The following is a 21,267-nucleotide window of genomic DNA, read 5'->3' on the forward strand; positions in this document are numbered from 1 at the left end:
TGACACTCATTTTATTACACTTTTTAATGACACACGTTCATGACGAGCATTTATGACACATATGTATGACATTCATTTACGCGTGTCATGCTTTTAATTGTATAATTTTTTTATAAAATTACTAATTTGCCCTGGATACATGTATAATAATAAAAACAATAAATCTTTTTCATAAAACAAATACACACACACACACACACATATATATATATATATATATACCAAAACAATCCATTACATAATCATTTGTCAAGTATGCTACAAATATTTTAAGGTTAACAAAAAAAAGAATTGTTTGTCAATACATTATCAACACCTAAAATACGATTTATAACTTAAAAATAGAGTTAACCACATAAGTCGACCAATCTTCACGAATGCCATCCACAGCCGAGTATTCTTCTACTCCTTTCCCAACCTGAGACAACAATTAAATAAAATAAATCTTAAAAATCAGAATTTAATCCTAATATATGAATTTAAGCATTTGTTTGGATATATAAGTACATATTTCTCTAATATGCAGACTAAAATATGCCTAAACTTACATTATCATTGTCAAGTATTTCAACTCCTTCGTAAGCTATCTCCTTCAAGAACTTCATCACATAGTAGCCGCATTCAGTACCTCCTGGCTGACGTGGACACTACCACAATTAAAAATATCAAGAAATGTGAAACCATTGCGATTTAAGTTTAAACTAAAGGGTGTCAATATTTACAATATCATTACAACCACAATTTACATAGGGGATTAAGTGTTTACCCTAGCGTTAATCCATACGAGTTTAACCCTTATGTTGGCACCACTTTCTGAAGCATACACGGCCATTGCCCTGTAAAAAATTAAAATTATATAAAAGTATATTCCAACTCTTTTATCATCCATTATGATAATTTGTATTACTTACGTATCAATAATTTGCCTTAACTGCTCATCGACACTTCTAGGCCGTAAGGAATCAAGATAATAGCAAATACTTGTTTTCAGGTTTAGTACTGCCAACACACAATGGTTTCTTCAAAATCCAAAATCCAAAATTCAATCAAAATAAATTAAGATAATAGTCCTTTACGAATACTTATTTAAAAGGAAATCAAACCCGGGGTTGTAGGGCAATAGGATGATGTCATTGCCCTTTCTTTTATACAATCGATCTGCAACCGCTCTACTTGCATCCTCGATGCGTTTGGGTTTGGGTTTGGGTTTGCGTTGACCAGCCCGCGAAATTACAGACGGGTTCATAAAACATATTCCACGATCATGTATTTGCTCTTTCTTAATTTGCTCATACAAAAACCTGCAGTTAACATACATAAATCGAATCAATAAAATAAATTTTGTTTTATGAACGGTAATTTATACTAGATATAGGCACTTACATTATATAAGAAGTGATGACAACACCTGTCAGCTTGGTGAATGTAAAAACCGCTTCAAAATCATCACAATTTAAGTACATGTAACTATCATGCCCAAATAGATCGTACTCAGATGCAAGCAAGTAGAAATAACCAAACCATCTTTTCTTGGGTACCCCTTCTTAGATCCTAGGTGAAAACCTTTATTCAAAGATTCAATCTCAATGCCCAAAAACTCACTATATACAATAAAACAAGTAATCCTTTTTTCCTCTCCCTTACCCTTTCTTAATAATACCCTTTGATTAAGCTGAATTGTGAAACCTAAAAACACTGTGCTAAGATAACCAAAGCATCATTTGCATAAATATACATTATTATAACAATACTTGTAAAAATCAAAGTCAAATTCGATATAACATTTTCAAAATCAGCAACTAAAATATATTTGTTGGCTTCAAAACATAAAAAAAAAACTCTAGTTATAGAACATTGAAGGGGTATGGTCCCAAAACGACCATTACCCGCATCAAACAAACCCCTACCAGTAAGCAAACCGCACCCATGCGGTCACATCCTTCGAACCCATTCGGTTCGAAGATGAATAGCTTGACCCAAGTACGAAAGAAGATGAACATATCGATGCGGCTGGCACCACATCATATGGCCATTTTCGTCACGACAAGGGAAGCGAGCAAATAGTCTCCACATACGATGATGCGGCCAACACCGCATCTCGCGTATTTCTTGATCACAAGTAGGAGACGCGGTAACTTCAGACGTTACCGCATGCAGCGATGCGGCTCGCACCGCACCCTGCATATCCAACAAGTGGACTGACACGCCAGGCAAGTGGCTGACACCACGAGGCAAGTGGCGCCGGCGACAGTCCCCTGTCAGAGCTATTAAAGCAATGGGCTGACGTGGCGTAACCCCCACGGCCGGCGAGACTGACACACCTGCAACGGTGCAGCTCGTCGTCAGCCCATCCATCAATCTCCTCCTTCACTCCTCGGCTATAAATACCGACCCCAAACCAGGTTTGAGGTATCTCTTCACAACTCTCTAACTACTACTATAATCTTGCTTTGCTTCCCAAGCAAACTACTGATTCTCACGCCGGAGAGTGGTAACAAGGAGCACCCCCCACCCCATCCTCCTTGTTACGAGTCACGGCTTGTTTCCTTGTGCAGGAGATCATCCACCGGTGACCCAGCCAGCGATCTCCGAGAGGAAGGGATTAACCCTTCTTGACGAGACCAGTGTGTTAACCCTGCCCGGTTAACCATTGTTTCATCAAACATGATTTTACAACTTTTGATGCCTAAAAGACAACTCACTTTAGCATACTTATGCGAAATTGGTCATTGTATACACCAAGACAAATTTTGTAATGTATATAAAACTTCTCATATTCCAATGGATGATTTTGGAATCTGGAAACCCGCCCATTCGTATTTCTCATAGTCGTAGCCGCCCGCTGATGGCTTTAAGAAACCCAAAATATATAAAAAAACTCAAAAAAAAAAAAAAAAGTTGGAGGGAAAGTAAGTATGTAGAAATTTTAAGATAACTAATCGGAAGTAGAATATTCTATACTTACAAAATACTAGAATTGTATATGTATGACACACAAAAACAGTTTCATAAATTTATTAAATTTTGTACAACTATTACATTTTTTTCTTGACACGCATTTAAACGTCATAAAATAAGTGTGTGTTATTAATCGCGTGTCAAGATGGATCTTGTTTTTTTATGACGCTAAAAAGATGACACACAAAAAAATGCGTCATAAATATATTGAATTTTGTAAAACCATGACATTTTTTTTTCTTGACAGGCACTTACGAATGTCATAAAATGAGTAGTGTGTCATTATTTGTGTGTCAAGATAAATCTTGTTTTTTTATGACGCTAAAAATATGACACGCAAAAAAGAATGTCATAGATTTATTAAATTTTATAAACAATGACATTTTTTTCTTGACATACGCTTTTGTATGTCATAAAACATGTGCGTGTCATTGTTCGCGTGTCAAGAGGAGTGTATTTTCTAGTAGTGTTGAGTCGTTGTCATACCCCAATCGATGACGAAAACATCAGAGTGAGACAAAAGTGAGATTGCAAGAGACTTCATAACGACTATTCGCGACAAGTATTTAATAAACGAGATTTCATTTCATTACTAAGATCAAAAGTACATCGTTTGAAACAAATACAACAAGTTGAACAAGAATCAAATTACAACAACAATACTAAATTTAAATGGGTTTCTAGCCATCCTACTAGATTCCGTTCATCATCATCATCATCATCATCATCATCATCATCAATTTCTTACAATACCTATTAAAATACATGTCAACACAAAAGTATTGGCGACCATACAAGTTTGAGTACTAGCATAAGTATACACGTTTAAACAAATCCACATAGCATAATCGTAATCTAGGACTTAACATAACGATACTAGCATGCCACTTATAAGTGTCAACCCAAAGTTTCCCGCTAGCATAATCTTGTAGTAGCAACGACAAGACCTTTTTGTTTAACTTAACATGACCTCAATAATACGGGTGGTGCGTTAATCCTATAGCGCTATACATTGTAAGGGAGGCTTGTACGAAGTTAATGACAAGTATAAAGCAAATAAGTTTCTAGCATGTATGAGTTCTAGTGTCACGTATCAAGCATGTATATTGGATTGTTTGTTTGTAAGCATGTTTGTGAGTGTAAGTGTGCTATTTAATAAGGAATAAGTATTGCACCCAAAAAGTGACAAAAAGTAAAAGGGTCATGTATACTCACGGTTTTGCATAGCTTTCCGATTAACCGATAGTTGATGAGATCTAGAACACCGAAGATACCCTACATTGGGGAAACAAATGTGTGTGAGTATTTGGATTTTGTAGAGAGTTCAGATTCACAATTTAAGTATGAAAGTATAAGTCTACGAAATTATATCTTGTCTTAAACACTTGTTTTGACACTAAGTTCTTATGTGTTTTCATGGGTCCTAACTTGCCCATTAGAATCAAAAGCGAGGAATTTAGAACGAAGATAGAATAACCTAAGTTCATAACCTCTAATCATAATCCGGTTAGTATCATGAATTCGGTTAGATATATTATATTATATTTTATATAGGATGTATTCTAACTAGTCCATCATGTATAATCATATAAATCATGTAAGTCAAGCATGGAGGTAGGATGATTAACATCCATTAAACCTCTTTGTATGAATTCACCAAAGCACAAGGCTATCAACATAGTTGATAACCCAGTTGGTCATGAATAATAACAAGAATTACAAACTAACTAGTTTTACCAAGTAGCCAAGTAAGATCAACCCGGGTGATCCATACTCATCATGGTAAATGTTGGAGGTGCGACGGGGTTGTGTTACTTTGAGTCTTAAAAGCTACTTGGATGAACATAGTAAAACATCATTCTAAATAAGGAAAATACAAAAATGCAGAGCGTTACAGTCCTTCTCGCTCATTTATATAACGTTTTGAGTCCAAATTTTTAACACTTTGATTTTGGACTCAAATGATTAAAATCACTAAAACACATGGACTCAAAATGTTATAAAGTGAGCGGTTAGGGACTCAAGGCGTTAAATATTTTGATTTTAGACTCAAGTAGTTAATGTCACACCCCAACCGATGGAAGAAACATCAGAGTGAGACGAAAACGAGATTGTTCGAGACTTCATAACACTATTTGCGACGATATTTAAATAAAACTGATTTCATTTCATTTCAAATTGTCAAATTACAATACAAGATAAGCAAAGTACAAAAAATGTTTTCGAAATACAACAAAGCATGAAACAAATACAACATAATCCAGAATTAATACAACAACAAAATCTAAATTTAAAGTGGGTATTTAAAGCATCCTCATTAAGCCCATTTTACATGGTTCAATACAAAAGTATTGGCGAGTACCCAAGTTTAATACATAGCATAAGTATAAAAGATTTAAACGAATCCACATGGCAAACTAGTTATCATGATTAACGTATAAACTGGCATGCGAATATTCAAGTCAATCCTCTGATTACCGCAAGTATTAAATTTAACATGACCACAAGACTACGGGCGGTGCGTTACTCCTATAGCGCTATACATGTTAAAGGGAGGCTCGTACGAAGTTAATGACAAGTATATCACACAAAAGAATCATCCAGAATAACGAATCAAGTATAACAAATTTAGCATGCATGTATTGGATTGTTTGTGCTTTTTGTATAAAAGTCTAAGTGTAACTGTGTAGGTTAATAGGTAAACATATTGCACCCAAAGTGTAAAATGGAATAAGGGTGTTCGAGTATACTCACGGTTTTGCTAAGTCTTTTTAGTAAATCCCGCGAGCGAATAGTTATTGACGTAGTACAGGAACGCCAAGGTTATCCTATCCCGTGAGCGAAGGGTTGACGATGTAGTACAGGAATGCCAAGGTTACCCTACAGGGGGTAAACGAAGGCGTGAGTTGTGGGAGTTTGAATAGAGGATTATGATACAAAATTAAAGTACGTTGTATAGTATAAAAGTATAATAAAACAGAAAGTATATTCTGTCCGAGTGCTTGTGACGGAAACTGTAACAAGAATCGCGGAAACAGAATAAGCGGAAAACCGAAACACAAAATGTTCGGGCGAAAGAACGGTTGGCAAGACAGGAACCTTTCGCGTGAGTCGGACCGCCCTTCGCACGAGAGGGGCTGTTTGGTGAACCGATCTTCGTTTGAACGTTTTAACTATTAATCAGTTTTGTTCGTGAGTTCAGTTAAGTTATTTAGTTATAGTTTAGTATAATATCAGTCTAGAATGCTCATCGAGTTCATAGAAGTCATGCATGGAGGTAATAACCTCGTTATAGTTCACCAAAGCACATATTAGTTAACTTAGTTAACTAACCGGTTGGTCATGAATACAGAAATGGAAATAACAGAATGTAAATAATAGCCAAATAACCGAACAAGGACAACCCAGGTGTGCCAACTCGACATAGAAAGAATGAACTAAGTGTCGGAGGCTGGACGGGGTTAACTTGTTGTAACACCTCGAAAATATAAAACTTTATATTTTCAATATAAAGTATTAATCAAACAAGAACCAACTAACTAGGAATTTATGACCCAGTTAGTTACAAGTCTTGAAGTGACTTAAAATAAGGTTAAACACCTAAACTATAGTAAAATAAAAGTTAGGGGACCAAACTTGTAAAAATTGAAACTAGAATGTCTAAAGTGACAAATAACACACCAAACACACACATGTGTGTGTGTCTGGTCGAACAGAACAAGGGGGCGATCAGGGGGCTTCTCTTCATACCCTAATCCTCATAAAAACTCACAAATTGAAGCTCATAATCTGCTCTAAATCAAGTTTCAAACACGAATTAGTGATCACCTCATTGAAGGGATCATAAGGTGTGCAAAATTTTGATATTTTGATTCATCTTGAAATTTTGGTTAATTGAGAAAAACGAAATTGAGCTTGGTTGTGTGTTGTATAGGTGAAATTAGAAGTAATATGATGTCTAGGGATAAACCCTAGATGAATTCTTGTTAAAATCTTGTATGATACTTGTAGGGTTATAATCACCATTGTAGGTGATCAATGAGTTTGTAGAAATTAGATAAACACTAGGATTATAATGCTTGTTCTAGTGTAATCTGAATTTATGAAGTAATTCTGGAATATTGATGTTAAAATTATGTGTTGATGTGCCTAATTGAAGTTGATAGAGATGGAAATAACAAGACATAAACTTAGTATTGATTATGTAAAATCTGACCCGCTAGGTGTTTGTTAAAACGCCTAAATGAGGATTAAAATGTTAAAGATTGGACGAAAACGCAGATTCGGATATCATAATGAATTATGCGTTAATGATTATAAAAAGAGTTCTAAATTTGTTGTGAATGAACTCTTTAGGTAAAGAATCCGGATCGTCAAGTGGACAAGCCGGAGGTGATACGCGCTTGAAGGGTGCGCTCTAAAGGTACACGACTTATGGTTTCGTTACATTATGTTTAATTATTTGTTTTAGCTTGTTATATTGAAATTTGGCAAAAGAGGAAACCCATTAAGTCACGGAAGTGACGAAGCTCACTAGACAAACAAAATGGGTCAAAACAATTGTTAAAATAGAGTTTGGTATGTCTTTAAAATGGTGGTCTCCATTCGACATCCAAATGGGTCAAAACAAAGTCGAGTTGTAAATTTCGAAGTGAATGACCATCACTTGTTGATTGGTTATAAATAAGCGTAAGTCGTGAAGCGGACACGCTAAACTTGTTGCAAAATGAACCCTTGTTATGGGAATTAAGGTTCGGAAATTATGCTCGTCAAATGGGTAATAAGAGCATGTTTCAATCTGTAACACCACGTGTTACGAAAGTCAAAGTCAAAGTCAAGATTGAAGTCAATGGGAGACAAGATTGCTAATTGCGATCTGTCACTCCTTGCTCAATTCCTGTTTTGACTTCTTTGACTCGTAAATAGTCTAATTTATGCTTAACGTTAGTTGTCTTATGAGGAGTACTTATTAATAATCGAGGTTTATTCGATATTTATCGCATATTTGATCGCAATCGCACTCGCAACTCGAATTACGCATTCTGGATATTGTTTTACGTGTGTGTGTGCCTTATGTGTTACTTGTGCATGTTTATTTATGTTTATGTTGTGGTGATTAATCAAAACGCAATCGGATCGCAATCGAATCGCAAACACCAAACGAAAGTAATGTAGGATGATTGTATGTTAGATATAGTAGTTGGGATTAAAAGTAATTTGAATAGGAAACTCCATCGTATCGAAACGCTCGCAGTCGTAATCAAAATGGCAAAACTCGTCGCACCGAACACTCAAACCAAGGGACTGATCGACCAGGCGACCAGCCGATCGATCGAGTTGCCGCTCGATCGGCCAACCACTCGATCGGGCTGCCACCCGATCGACCTGCCCCTTTCCACTTTGGGAAGCCCTATAAATACCCCCTGTCCACATCAAACTTACTACTTTTGGCACTCTCTGTCCGACCAGCGCTCCAACCTTACTATTTCTCCGATTTCTCTCAATTCCGGTAAGATCTCAACCTAAATCTTGTACTTCTTTGATCTACGCTTGATTCCACACCTTCCTATCTTTTGAATCTTAACTTTTAACCGTGAAATCACTAGATTTGAGGTGTTCTAGGATGATGTCATCATGTTGTTCTTGAAGAACTTCATGTGTTGGCCTAAATCCACCGAGAATAACTTAGATCTAACCGATTTCCACATAAACAAACAAAGATCTTTCATAGATCTAAACATATTCTCGATGAAAGGGATTGAAAGATGGTTTCCAACTTTCTTTCAACTCTTTTACACTCAATGCACTCAAAAGCGATGGAATCGGACCTTGTTCTAACCGTCTACTCCTCCTTGTTGATGTGTTGGCTCAAGATTCGGATGCTATTCATGAGACTACCGCTTTCGGGTTAAACATGAAACACCGTCTCGAACAGTTAACTGATCGGGTTTGGGTGATTCCTATCCGATCAGGAGTACCAAGTATTGACGAGGTTTCTGTTGCTTAACACGTTCTCAAGACGTCTCGATAAAACGACAACTATTAAAATAACCAAGTGAAAGAAGAACGGAACGACCAGGACAAAATGTCGTCCGATCGGATTGTCATCCGAACGGGTTGTCACCCGATTGACTTACCCCTTGGCCCCACATCTAACTTTTGTTTTCAAAACCATGAAGGATGAACATTGAACGAAGGGCTGACCGATCGGATTACCACCCAATCGGACTACCACTCAACCATGTAATGATCAGACTTCAACACTTAGACAATTTTCAACATGTTCAATTTCAGTGGATTGCCACCCGATTGAACTACTATCCGATCGAATGGCAAACTGCGGTGAACTTGTTCTCACTAAATGTCCAATCAATCGGGTTGTCGTCCGATCGAACGTTCGTCCGATCGACCGACCGACCTGAAAAGTAGAGATACTTCTATGTTTTCAAAATACTACAACGAAAACTTCAAAAGTCAAGCCATCATACACAAACATCCTTCCTAAAGGAAGAAACAATCCACTCGAAAGGCCACCTGATCGGATGACCATCCGAGCGGACTGTCACTCGCACGATCAGCTGTCCGATCGGACTACCATCCGATCGAACTGCTGTCCGACCCACCCGTACTCTTTATCGTTTTATGTGTCGCTTATCGTTATGCTATCGTTCTGATCAGGCTAACCCTACTCTCTAGCGCTCCCTTCAGTCCATCAATCGCTGTGAGTATACTCGATCCCTTTTTGCTTTATGCACTTTTGGGTGTTACATACGTTACTTATTCTAAATCACATCGAACACACTACGCAATACTTTTAACGCTAACCGTTACCGCATGTTATACGTGAGTTAATGAATGCTTGTTTGTTATGTTTACACATGGAATGCTGTCTACCTGCCTTAGCAACGGTAGTACTATAGTTTGCACTCAGCACCTGTTCACTCAGGGGTTGTTAAGGACAATTAGTTACATGGCTCACAGTGGTGAGTGTGTATCGCGAACTGCCTTGGGCAGTCAACCCGCAGTCATTGGTAACTATTGGTTCATGTCGATAACTAACATGCCTCATTTCACACTGTGTACGTGTTGGTTATGCGTAATCGATTTCGAACTCTATTATATCTAATAAACTTGTATGCTCACCTTTACACTATGTGTATTGACTTTTACTTTAACGTATGTGACAGGTGCTTAGGATGCTTATTTGCTTACTTTGTTGTGAAATCGAGGCTAGGAAAGACCTAGGTCAACAATAAACAATTGTCTGTAATAAAAATCTGAGTTGTCGGAACAGAACAATTTGACTAGATCTTTTCTGTAATAATTTGTATTATCATTTATGATATGGTATGGGACATGTTGCTTTAAATATTTGGTAAATATAGTTGTTATGGAAACTTCTGGACAATCTGTTTCACTCAGTGTCGCGCCCCGATGATTCCGCCATCGGTTGGAGTGTGACAGATTGGTATCAGAGCCATAACTATAGGGAATTAGGCAAGACTCGACCTAGTCCGGGTCGATGTCTTAGAAACGACCTAGTCTATAGTTAGGTACCAACAGACCGACTTGTACTTAACCTGTAGGATTTTGTACGACCTTACGTGCTATCTCTCGCTATTCTCGCGCACGCTACACTATCACTGCACCCTAATATTTCAAAATGAACTGGTAATTAGGTCAAGATTAGGTGTGAAAGTCGTAAACTCTCGACTAAATTGCTTGTTCGATCCGCATTTATCTATAAACACGAGAATTTACATTAAATCAGGAGTGAAACCCATACTTTAACGCAGATCTCGTCTCTATTTTTACAGGAACAAAGTTGTTAAGTCAGGGGTGAAACCCGAACCTTGACGACTTGTTCCGCCGTCATTTTGGTTTTACAAAACTCTCACCAAAGTCTCGACGGACTCCAACGACTTGAAGTCGCACTGGAACTGATAGGATGCGTGCCGATCGCCCAGATTCGAGGTGAGAGCACAGTCCCAAAGGCCAAAGTGTGAACTAAAGTCCTTGTGAATAGTCGAATCACTTTGGTTAGTCAATGTCTATCTAGCCGCAGACAATCTATTTTCTGATTCTCATGTGTTTCGATTCTGAGCTCGCTAGTGCCGACTCTGATATTTCGTCATTTTATATATGGATTTATGTATTTTATGTGATTTACCTATTTATATGTTACGATTTTTGGTGATTTATTCGCTTTTCGCTATTGCTTTGATCGACACGCACGACTCGCATTGCACCTCTATCTCAAAACGTTAACAAATCGCTACCATTCGTGGAACGACCATACGCCATGTAGTTTGTTATGATTATTTGCTTATGCTATACTACTCGCTATATTATTCACTGTCACTACTTACGAACGCTCGTGGACTTTGAATGATAGGTTTCTGTATTCTGACTGCCTATTGTGATTACATGCGTATGTGCTTCTGTGTTTCTGTGCCCTACGTGCTTATGTGCCCCTGTGCTTATGTGAATACGTATCTATGTGTCTATGTGTTTATGTGTTACGTCAACGTGTTCCTGAGCTTTAGAAATAGTAGGATTGTGAGGTGAGATTCGATTATGTTGTGTTGAGTCCTGTGGCGATGTCTGTTGCAGACAATGTCGTCATCTGGATCTCGCGCTACCCGAGATGCTCGCTGAAAGCAAGCAGACAAACGCCTCGCTGCCATGATTACTAAGCAAATGGCAAAGTTCGTACCCCAAGTTGTCAGTGAAATGTACGAGAACATGAGCAAATCGTCTGAGGAATCCAGAGCTGAAACTCCCAAAGCTGCTTTCAGCTTCAAACAGTTCAAGGCATGCGAACCGAAAGAGTTCACCGGTGAAGAAGGCCCTACGGCTTTGTTCCAATGGTTTGACTCGATCGAAGTCACCCTGCGACAGACGGATGTCCTGATAATCTCCGCACACTGAATGCGACCGGCGTCTTCCAGTCCCGCGCTCTAGACTGGTGGACGGCCGAAAGGAACAAGCGCGGAAATGATGAAACCTATGGTCTGTCATGGGACGAGTTGAAGAACGTTATGCTCGACGAGTTCTGCCCTCCCCATGAGCGCCAAATCCTGGAGGACGAGTTCTGGCACATCAAGAAAAAAGATGGTGACAACGCTGCCCTGACTGCTCGCTTCAAGCAGCTCAGTATCATCTGCCCCGATCAAGTGAAGACCACCGACATGGAGATCAAGAAGTATATCCGCGCTCTGCCGGATTGTGTTGCAGATTTTGTGCAAGCTTCAAAACCAGCAACAATCGAAGAAACTTACTTGCTTGCCGCTGAAATCAATGACAAGCGGGTAAAAGCTGGTTATTGGGATAAAGCTTCGAAGAACCTGCACCAAGCTACCGCCGCACCAACAGCCGACACCACCGCCACCGCATCGCAGTCATCCAAATCCTCTCGCCGCAAGAAGAGGAACAACAACAGCAGCTCCAGCAGCAAGAACTGTGCTATCACTACCACTGATCCACTTCAATCGGTACCAGCTCAGCAACAACACCAACACCGATCAGCTCCAGCTCCACTCACCTATACACCGCCTGCAAAGCGTGCATACACAGGTCCCCACCCTGCCTGCCCGACATGCACTTATCATCACCCCGTGGGTCTAGCCTGTCGTTTTTGCGCCCACTACAATATGTACGACCACTTCACTGCGAACTGTCGTACTGGTCCTCGTCAAGCCCCAGCTCAAGCCACTGCTCATCAAGCTCTGCTTCTAGCCCCTCAATGCCAACAAGCGGCTCCGGCACCCGTGATCAACGCCAGAGTCTGCTTCGCATGTGGTGATCCCAACCACTTTGCGAACATGTGCCCGAACAAGGTTGTGAAACAAGAGCCCCAGCAGCAGCAACAACCTCAACAGCAACAGCAACAAGCCACCCGCGCCAGAACGTTCAACATCAATGCGCTCCAAGCCCAAGCCGACAACAATGTGGTTAATGGTACGTTTCTCGTAAACGGTATTTATGCTTCGTGTTTGTTGGATACTGGAGCCGATAACTATTTTGTGTCGTTTGAATTCGAGAAGCTCCTTAACAGTAAGTGCTCCCATCTCCACTCGACGTTCGATGTCAAAGTTGCCACCAGAAGAACTGTCACCATCAATTCTGTTCTCTGTGATTGTACTCTCGAGCTTAACAATCACATCTTTCCGATCGACCTTATTCCGATGCAACTCGGAAGTTTCAACATCATAGTAGGCATGGACTTTCTTCGTGAAAACCATGCTGAAGTTGTGTGCTTTGATAAGATGATTCGATTCGCGCTCCCTAACGGTGATTTATTATGTGTTTATGGTGAAACTACTTCGAAAGGTCTCAAGCTTATGTCGTGTACCCAAGCTAGCAAGTATCTCCGCAAGGAATACAGGGCTTTCTTGGCTAACATTGTAGTAGCGGAGAAGGAAAAGAAAGGAAAGGCAGAAGTGAAACATGTCCCTGTGGTTCGTGAATTTCCTACTGTGTTTCCTGATGATCTTCCTGGCCTACCGCCAAGTCGTGATATCGACTTTCGTATCGACCTCATTCCTGGAGCCAACCCTATTGCTAGAGCTCCGTATCGACTCGCTCCGTCCGAAATGCGTGAACTCTCGAGTCAGCTCCAGGAATTGCTTGATAAAGGCTTCATTCGCCCGAGCACCTCTCCATGGGGCGCACCAGTCCTTTTCGTCAAAAAGAAGGACGGGTCGTTTCGGATGTGCATCGACTATCGGGAGTTGAATAAGTTGACAATCAAGAACCGCTATCCCCTACCTTGAATTGATGATTTGTTTGATCAGCTACAAGGTGCTACGTGTTTCTCAAAGATCGATCTACGCTCAGGCTATCACCAACTACGCATTCAAGAGGAGGATATACCAAAAACCGCTTTTCGCACTCGATACGTCCACTATGAGTTCGTTGTTATGCCTTTTGGTTTAACTATCGCACCCGCGGTTTTCATGAATCTGATGAATCGGGTGTGTAAACCATTTCTTGACCGTTTCGTCATCGTGTTCATCGATGATATCCTGATCTATTGCAAGTCGAAAGCCGAACACGCGCAAGATCTACGTTTGGTTCTCGAGCTACTCCAAGGAATCGACTCTACGCCAAATTCTCCAAGTGTGAATTTTGGCTGGAGGAGGTTCAATTCCTCGGTCACATTGTCAATAGTCAAGGTATTCATGTCGATCCCGCGAAGATCGAAGCAGTTAAGAGTTGGGTCGCACCGAAGAACCCGTCTCTCACCCATAAAGATAAGCCTTTTGTTTGGGGAAATGAACAAGAGTCTGCTTTCCAAACCCTCAAGCATATGCTCTGCAACGCTCCTATTCTCACTTTACCCGACAGAAATGACGACTTCATCGTCTATTGCGTTGCCTCGAACCTTGGTCTTGGCTGTGTCCTCATGCAACGAGACAAGGTTATCGCCTACGCATCTCGTCAGCTCAAGATCCACGAGAAGAACTATAAAACCCATGACCTCGAGCTAGGCGCAGTTGTTTTTGCATTAAAGATTTGGCGACACTACCTTTATGGTACCAAGTGTACGATCTTCACCAATCATAGGAGCCTACAACATATCTTTGACCAGAAGGAACTTAATATGCGTCAACGCCGATGGGTAGAACTTGTCAATGATTACGACTGTGAGATTCGTTACCATCCAGGCAAAGCAAATGTCGTTGCCGATGCTCTCGGCCGGCGAAGCTATCTACACAGTATTCCTAACGTTCCAGCCCAGCATCATCTCGAAACCCTGATTCGCGAAGCCCAGCATACGTGTATTGCCGAACGTACTCTGAAGAAGGAAAGAATCCACCACGATGGAGCCCATCTTGTTAATAAGTCGAATGAGATATTCCATTGTCTGGACCGAATTTGGATCCCTAGGCGGACCGTTTGTGACAGATTTTGATGGATGAAGCCCACAAATCTCAGTATTCTATTCATCCCGGTGCCGATAAGATGTAACAGGACCTTCGCTATAAGTACTGGTGGCCGGGCATGAAGAGGGATATCGCTCTGTATGTCGGAAAGTGCCTGACTTGCTCGAAAGTCAAGGCCGAACACCAAAGATCCTCTGGCATACTCGTACAACCCTCGATCCCTATATGGAAGTGGGAGAGTATAGCTATGGACTTCATAACCAAGCTCCCGCGCACGCCATCAGGTCACGACAACATCTAGGTTGTCGTTGACCGTTTGACCAAATTTGCCCATTTTCTACCAATACGAGAAGACTACAAGGTAGAACGATTAGCCCGAATCTACACCGATGAGATCATTTGTAATCATGGGACGCCTCGCGACATCATCCCTGACCGTGATGCTCGGTTTACCTTGCGACTGTGGGAAACATTTCAAGCGGCTCTCGGTACTACGCTTAATCTGAGTACCGCATTCCATCCTCAAACCGACGGTCAGACTGAGAGAACGATTCGTACCCTTGAAGACATGCTCCGTTCGTGTATCATAGATTTCGGTGGTAATTGGGATGCTTACCTGCCGTTAGTCGAATTCTCGTATAATAACAGTTATCATTCCAGCATTCAAATGGCACCGTTTGAGGCGCTATACGGAAGAAGATGTCGATCGCCTATTGTATGGCACGAGATCGGTCACTCACAATTAACCGGTCCTGAGCTATTGCAAGAAACGACTGACAAAGTCCTCCAAATTCGAGACAATCTACTGAAAGCTCGGAGTTGTCAGAAAGTTACGCTGATAGACGACGCAAGCCCCTTGAATTTGACGTTGGTGACTATGTACTACTAAAGGTATCACCTTGGAAGGGTGTGGTCAGATTCGGCAAGAAAGGGAAACTAGCGCCTCGATATGTTGGACCTTTTAAGATTCTAGAAAGGATCGAAAAGGTCGCCTACAGACTCGAACTACCGGAGGAACTTAGTAACGTCCACCCGACTTTCCATGTTTCGAACCTCCGAAAGTGCCAGACTGAGCATGATTTAATTGTACCCCTTGATGATCACCAAATAAACGAGACAGTACATTTCGTGGAGAAGCCTGTCGAGATCATGGATCGCCAAACCAAGCAGCTCAGACGCTCGCACATTCCTATTGTGAAGGTCCGATGGGAAGGCAAACGAGGCACAGAGTTCACTTGGGAACTCGAAAGCGACATGAAGGCAAAGTACCCGCTGTTGTTTGATACGGCTTCAGCCTAATTTCGGGACGAAATTCCCCTAAGTAGGGGAGGCTGTAACACCCCGTGTTAAGAAAGTCAAAGTTAAAGTCAAGATTGAAGTCAAAGGGAGACAAGATTGCTAATTGTGATCTATCACTCCTTGCTCAATTCCTGTTTTGACTTCTTTGACTCGTAGATAATCTAATTTATGCTTAACGTTAGTTGTATTATGAGGAGTACTTATTAATAATCGAGGTTTATTCGATATTTATCGCATATTTGATCGCAGTCGCACTCGCAACTCGAATTACGCATTCTGGATATTGTTTTACATGTGTGTGTGCCTTATGTGTTACTTGTGCATGTTTATTTATGTTTATGTTGTGGTGATTAATTGAAACGCAATCGGAACTCAATCGCAATCGAATCGCAAACGCCAAACGAAAGTAATGTAGGATGATTGTATGTTAGATATAGTAGTTGGGATTAAAAGTAATTTGAATAGGAAACCCCATCGCATCGCAACGCTCGCAGTCACAATCGAAACGGCAAAACTCGTCGCACCGAACACTCAAACCAAGTGACTGATCGACCAGGTGACCAGCCGATCGACCAGATCGATCGAGCTGCCGCTCGATCGGCCAGCCACTCGATCGGGATGCCACCCAATCGACCCACCCCTTTCCACTTTGGGAAACCCTATAAATACCCCCTGTCCACATCAAACTTACTACTTTTGGCACTCTCTGTCTGAGCAGCGCTCCAACCTTACTATTTCTCCGATTTCTCTGAATTCCGGTAAGATCTCAACCTAAATCTTGTACTTCTTTGATCTACACTTGATTCTACACCTTTCTATCTTTTGAATCTTAACTTTTAACCGTGAAATCACTAGATTTGAGGTGTTCTAGGATGATGTCATCATGGTGTTCTTGAAGAACTTCATGTTTTGGCCTCAATCCACCGAGAACAACTTAGATCTAACCGATTTCCACATAAACAAACAAAGATCTTTCATAGATCTAAACATATTCACGATGAAAAGGATTGAAAGATGGTTTCCAACTTTCTTTCAACTCTTTTACACTCAATGCACTCAAAACCGATGGAATCAGACCTTGTTCTAACCGTCTACTCCTCCTTGTTGATGTGTTGGCTCAAGATCCGGATGCTATCCATGAGACTACCGATTTCGGGTTAAACATGGAACACCGTCTCGAACAGTTAACTGATCGGGTTTGGGTGATTCCTGTCCGATCAGGAGTACCAAGTATTGACGTGGTTTCTGTTGCTTAACACGTTCTCAAGACGTCTCGATAAAACGACAACTATCAAAATAACCAAGTGAAAGACGAACGGAACGACTAGGACGGAATGCCGTCCGATCGGACTACCGTCCGATCGGATTGTCATCCGAACGGGTTGTCACCCGATTGACTTACCCCTTGGCCCCACACTTAACTTTTGTTTTCAAACCATGAAGGATGACGAACGGAACGACCAGGACGGAATCCGTCCGATCAGATTGTCATCCGAACGGGTTGTCACCCGATTGACTTACCCCTTGGCCCCACACTTAACTTTTGTTTTCAAACCCATGAAGGATGAACATTGAACGAAGGGCTGACCAGTCGGATTACCACCCGATCGGACTACCACTCAACCATGTAATGATCAGACTTCAACACTTAAACAATTTTCAACATGTTCAATTTCAGTGGATTGCTACCCGATCGAACTACTATCCGATCGAATGGCAAACTGCAGTGAACTTGTTCTCACTAAGTATCCAATCAATCGGGTTGTCGTCCGATCGAACGTTCGTCCGATCGACCGACCAACTTGAAAAGTAGAGATACTTCTATATTTTCAAAATTTTACGACGAAAACTTCAAAAGTCAAGCCATCATACACAAACACATCCTTCCTAAAGGAAGAAACAATCCACTCGAAAGGCCACCCGATCGGATGACCATTCGAGCGGATTGTCACTCGCACGATCAGCTGTCTGATCGGACTACCATCCGATCGAACTGCTGTCCGACCCACCCGCACTCTTTATCGTTTTACGCGTCGCTTATCGTTATGCTATCATTCTGATCAGGCTAACCCTACTCTCTAGCGCTCCCTTCAATCCACCAATCGCTGTGAGTATACTCAATCCCGTTTTGCTTTATGCACTTTTGGGTGTTGCATACGTTACTTATTCTAAATCACATCGAACACACTACGCAATACTTTTAACGCTAACCGTTACCGCATGTTATACGTGACTTAATGAATGCTTGTTTGTTATGTTTACACATAGAATGTTGTCTACCTGCCTTAGCAATGATAGTACTATAGTTTGGACTCAGCACCTTTTCACTCAGGGGTTGTTAAGGACAATTAGTTACATGGCTCACAGTGGTGAGTGTGTATCACGAACTGCCTTGGGCAGTTAACCCGCGGTCATTGGTATCGATAGGTTCATGTCGATAACTAACATGCCTCATTTCACACTGTGTACGTGCTGGTTACGCGTAATCGATTTCGTACTCTATTATATCTAATAAACTTGTATGCTCACCTTTACACTATGTGTATTGACTTTTACTTTAACGTATGTGACAGGTACTTAGGATGCTTATTTGCTTACTTTGCTGTGAAATCGAGGCTAGGAAAGACCTAGGTTAACAATAAACAATTGTCTGTAATAAAAATCCGAGTTGTTGGAATAGAACAATTTGACTAGATCTTTTCTGTAATAATTTGTATTATCATTTATGACATGGTATGGGACATGTTGCTTTAAATATTTGGTAAATATAGTTGTTATGGAAACTTCTGGACAATCTGTTTCGCTAAGTGCCGCGCCCCGATGATTCCGCCATTGGTTGGGGTGTGACACAATCCTTGAAAACAAGCATGATAATTACTGCGTAAGTAACCCTCGTGAGGGGAGCGAAACGCTATAGTGGGTAAACCCGGGATTGGGTAAAATGGCCGAAGACATGAGATGACAACAAAACAAGTTGAACTTGTAAACAAACGGGTCGAATAAATTAAGAGCCGAATTGTAGGCCAAGTGTTCTTAAACTGAAATTTTATGTGAATTGTGTTGATAAACGAGTCCGTAATTAAATTATGGTCGCGTAGGAAAAAGAATTACGTAAAACGGACTTGTGTAGTGAAAGTTATGCAAGTTTAAAGTTAATATTTGGATATTTTTCATAGCTGGGCGTTTTCAGCGCAAAAGAACGAAATAGTCTGTGAAAAATGGGGCATCGCGCTACGCGACGCCAAACTAAATACACCGTCGCGTGCCGCGACGGCTGTCGCGGGCCGCGTAGGATGAGGCCAAAGCTGTCGCGGGGCGCGACAGCCATGAAAATGCAAAATTTTTGTTTCCGTTTCATAGTTTGATATCAAAACTCGTTTATACAAATTCCAACGCAGTCAAAACTAATTTTTAACATGGTTTTGGCTATAGGTAAAGCACGTAAGACTCCGGATGAAGATCAAGCGACTTTCAAGAACCGAACGCACCAAACAAAGTGTAGGATCGCTGTACGACCCGAATGAGTCGATCATAAAAGTTGTTTATCCGAATCAAAGGTGGAATCAATGATATGGACGCTCGTTGTAATCATAATGTCTCTATATTGATATAATAGTGATTACAGCACCTGGAGACAATTCGGCAGAGCTTCGCTACTTAGATCCGAAAGTTACAAATGAATAACACAAGTGCCCTATATATAGCAATGAGATTTCGCTTGAAATGGACAAGGCAATTTCAAGCGGAATCACTTGTTTCTGATTTCGCTTGAAATGGTCTTGTTCATTTCAAGCGGAATCACCAACAATTAGGTGAAAATCAGTTTCTAGAACCTCGTGCGCTGGTTATCCTATCCTATCTCATTACACGACTCGATACAAGACGAAGTCAATAGACATAGTGCACTAAGTGACTCCCCCTTGGATATTGACGAAGTCTTCAGTGTCTAGCTTCTATCATGACACCTCTTCAGTCTTGATCAGTCTTCAAGCTCTTTTCCAAATTGTCTAACATTGTAAGCATCTATCAATCCTCGTCTTTTCTTCACAGGTTCTTATCCTGGCTCTATCTTATCAGCTTCTTCAGGCTCCCCCTTTTGTCAAGCTTCCGTGCTTTAGGGATCGACATCTAGCTTTCCGGTTACAAGCTCCCCCTTGCTTTGAGCTCGTCTTCAGACTCCCCCTTAGACTATGTTGTCGGGATCGTAGTCTGGTACAATATCTGCAACACTCAAACGTTTATAAGTAACAACCTTTTAAACTTCTAGGAATCATAACCTGGCAATTCAATCTTCTAAACTCTCTCTCTCTATCAACAAACTTCACAAATTTGGCAGTTTTAACAAACAGAATCAGAAACTGGCTCTATAATAATATAAGCATCCAAATCCCTCACAGTTAATCATCCAAGTCCAAACTAATGACCTTGGAGATATCACAAACTATTTTTGAATTTTTGATAAAAATTCCAAGTTTTATATTAATGAACTTGTTTTATTTTCAGAAACACAATCAGCTTACTTAGATTTTGAAACTCAGCATTTCAGACATCGTTTTCGAAAATAAAGCAGAATCAAAAATCTTTTTGTATTTTTCTGAAAATATAAAGCAGTAAAGAAATATGTACAAACATATTTACAGACAATATTTTTGTTTGAGTATGCGTCAGAGGATCATATCAGTTTTTGACGAGTCACAAGTACCGTTGAGCTTAGTTACACATTAAGAATTAAACAATTCACTTAGATTGTCGATATACTGATCCACTTAAATTTTCACACAAATTTCAACTGATTCAGGATACGAATTAGATGTTTTAAGAACTTAAACTCATTCATGTGTCCCACCTCTTGAATATACTCTCGTATCCAGATCCCAATATTCAGTCTTACAGGTGAATATACCTAGATGATATCTGTAAGGGGTTAGATGCGAAACCGTGAGAGCTCAGGTCAGAACTTCCGTTCAGCAGAGAGATGACGGTTCGACTTTAGGTGTGTCCCCTTTAGAGGATCTTTTCTTCAACAACACATGATTAGCATTTTTCAATGTTTCATCATTTTTATGCTGAGGGCGATGCTATATTTCAAGCAATGCGAAAAGTATTATTCGGGGACTAGGTC

At 40.6% G+C, this 21,267-nt stretch overlaps 1 protein-coding gene across 1 annotated transcript; it reads right to left on the reverse strand.

Annotated features, from left to right (window-relative positions):
• Positions 1-328: 328 nt before the first annotated feature.
• LOC110931721 lies at positions 329-1,533 on the reverse strand. The gene is made up of 5 exons (XM_022175104.2): positions 1,384-1,533; positions 1,104-1,301; positions 767-836; positions 549-647; positions 329-418 (listed from the first exon to the last, which is right to left on the reverse strand). The coding sequence occupies exons 1-5, from the start codon at positions 1,461-1,463 to the stop codon at positions 329-331; spliced, it is 537 nt and encodes a 178-aa protein (XP_022030796.1). The 5' UTR covers positions 1,464-1,533.
• Between the last annotated feature and the right edge of the window lie 19,734 nt (positions 1,534-21,267).

This window comes from Helianthus annuus, chromosome 3, assembly GCF_002127325.2.
Source record: "Helianthus annuus cultivar XRQ/B chromosome 3, HanXRQr2.0-SUNRISE, whole genome shotgun sequence".
NCBI classification, from domain to species: Eukaryota; Viridiplantae; Streptophyta; class Magnoliopsida; order Asterales; family Asteraceae; genus Helianthus; species Helianthus annuus.

Coding starts and splice junctions, on each gene's coding strand:
- LOC110931721 (XM_022175104.2), bottom strand. CDS start 1,463: ATGTACTTAAATTGTGATGATTTTGAAGCGGTTTTTACATTCACCAAG. Junction 1,302..1,383: donor GTCATCACTTCTTATATAAT/GTAAGTGCCTAT, acceptor TGTTAACTGCAG/GTTTTTGTATGAGCAAATTA. Junction 648..766: donor TCGTATGGATTAACGCTAGG/GTAAACACTTAA, acceptor TAATTGTGGTAG/TGTCCACGTCAGCCAGGAGG.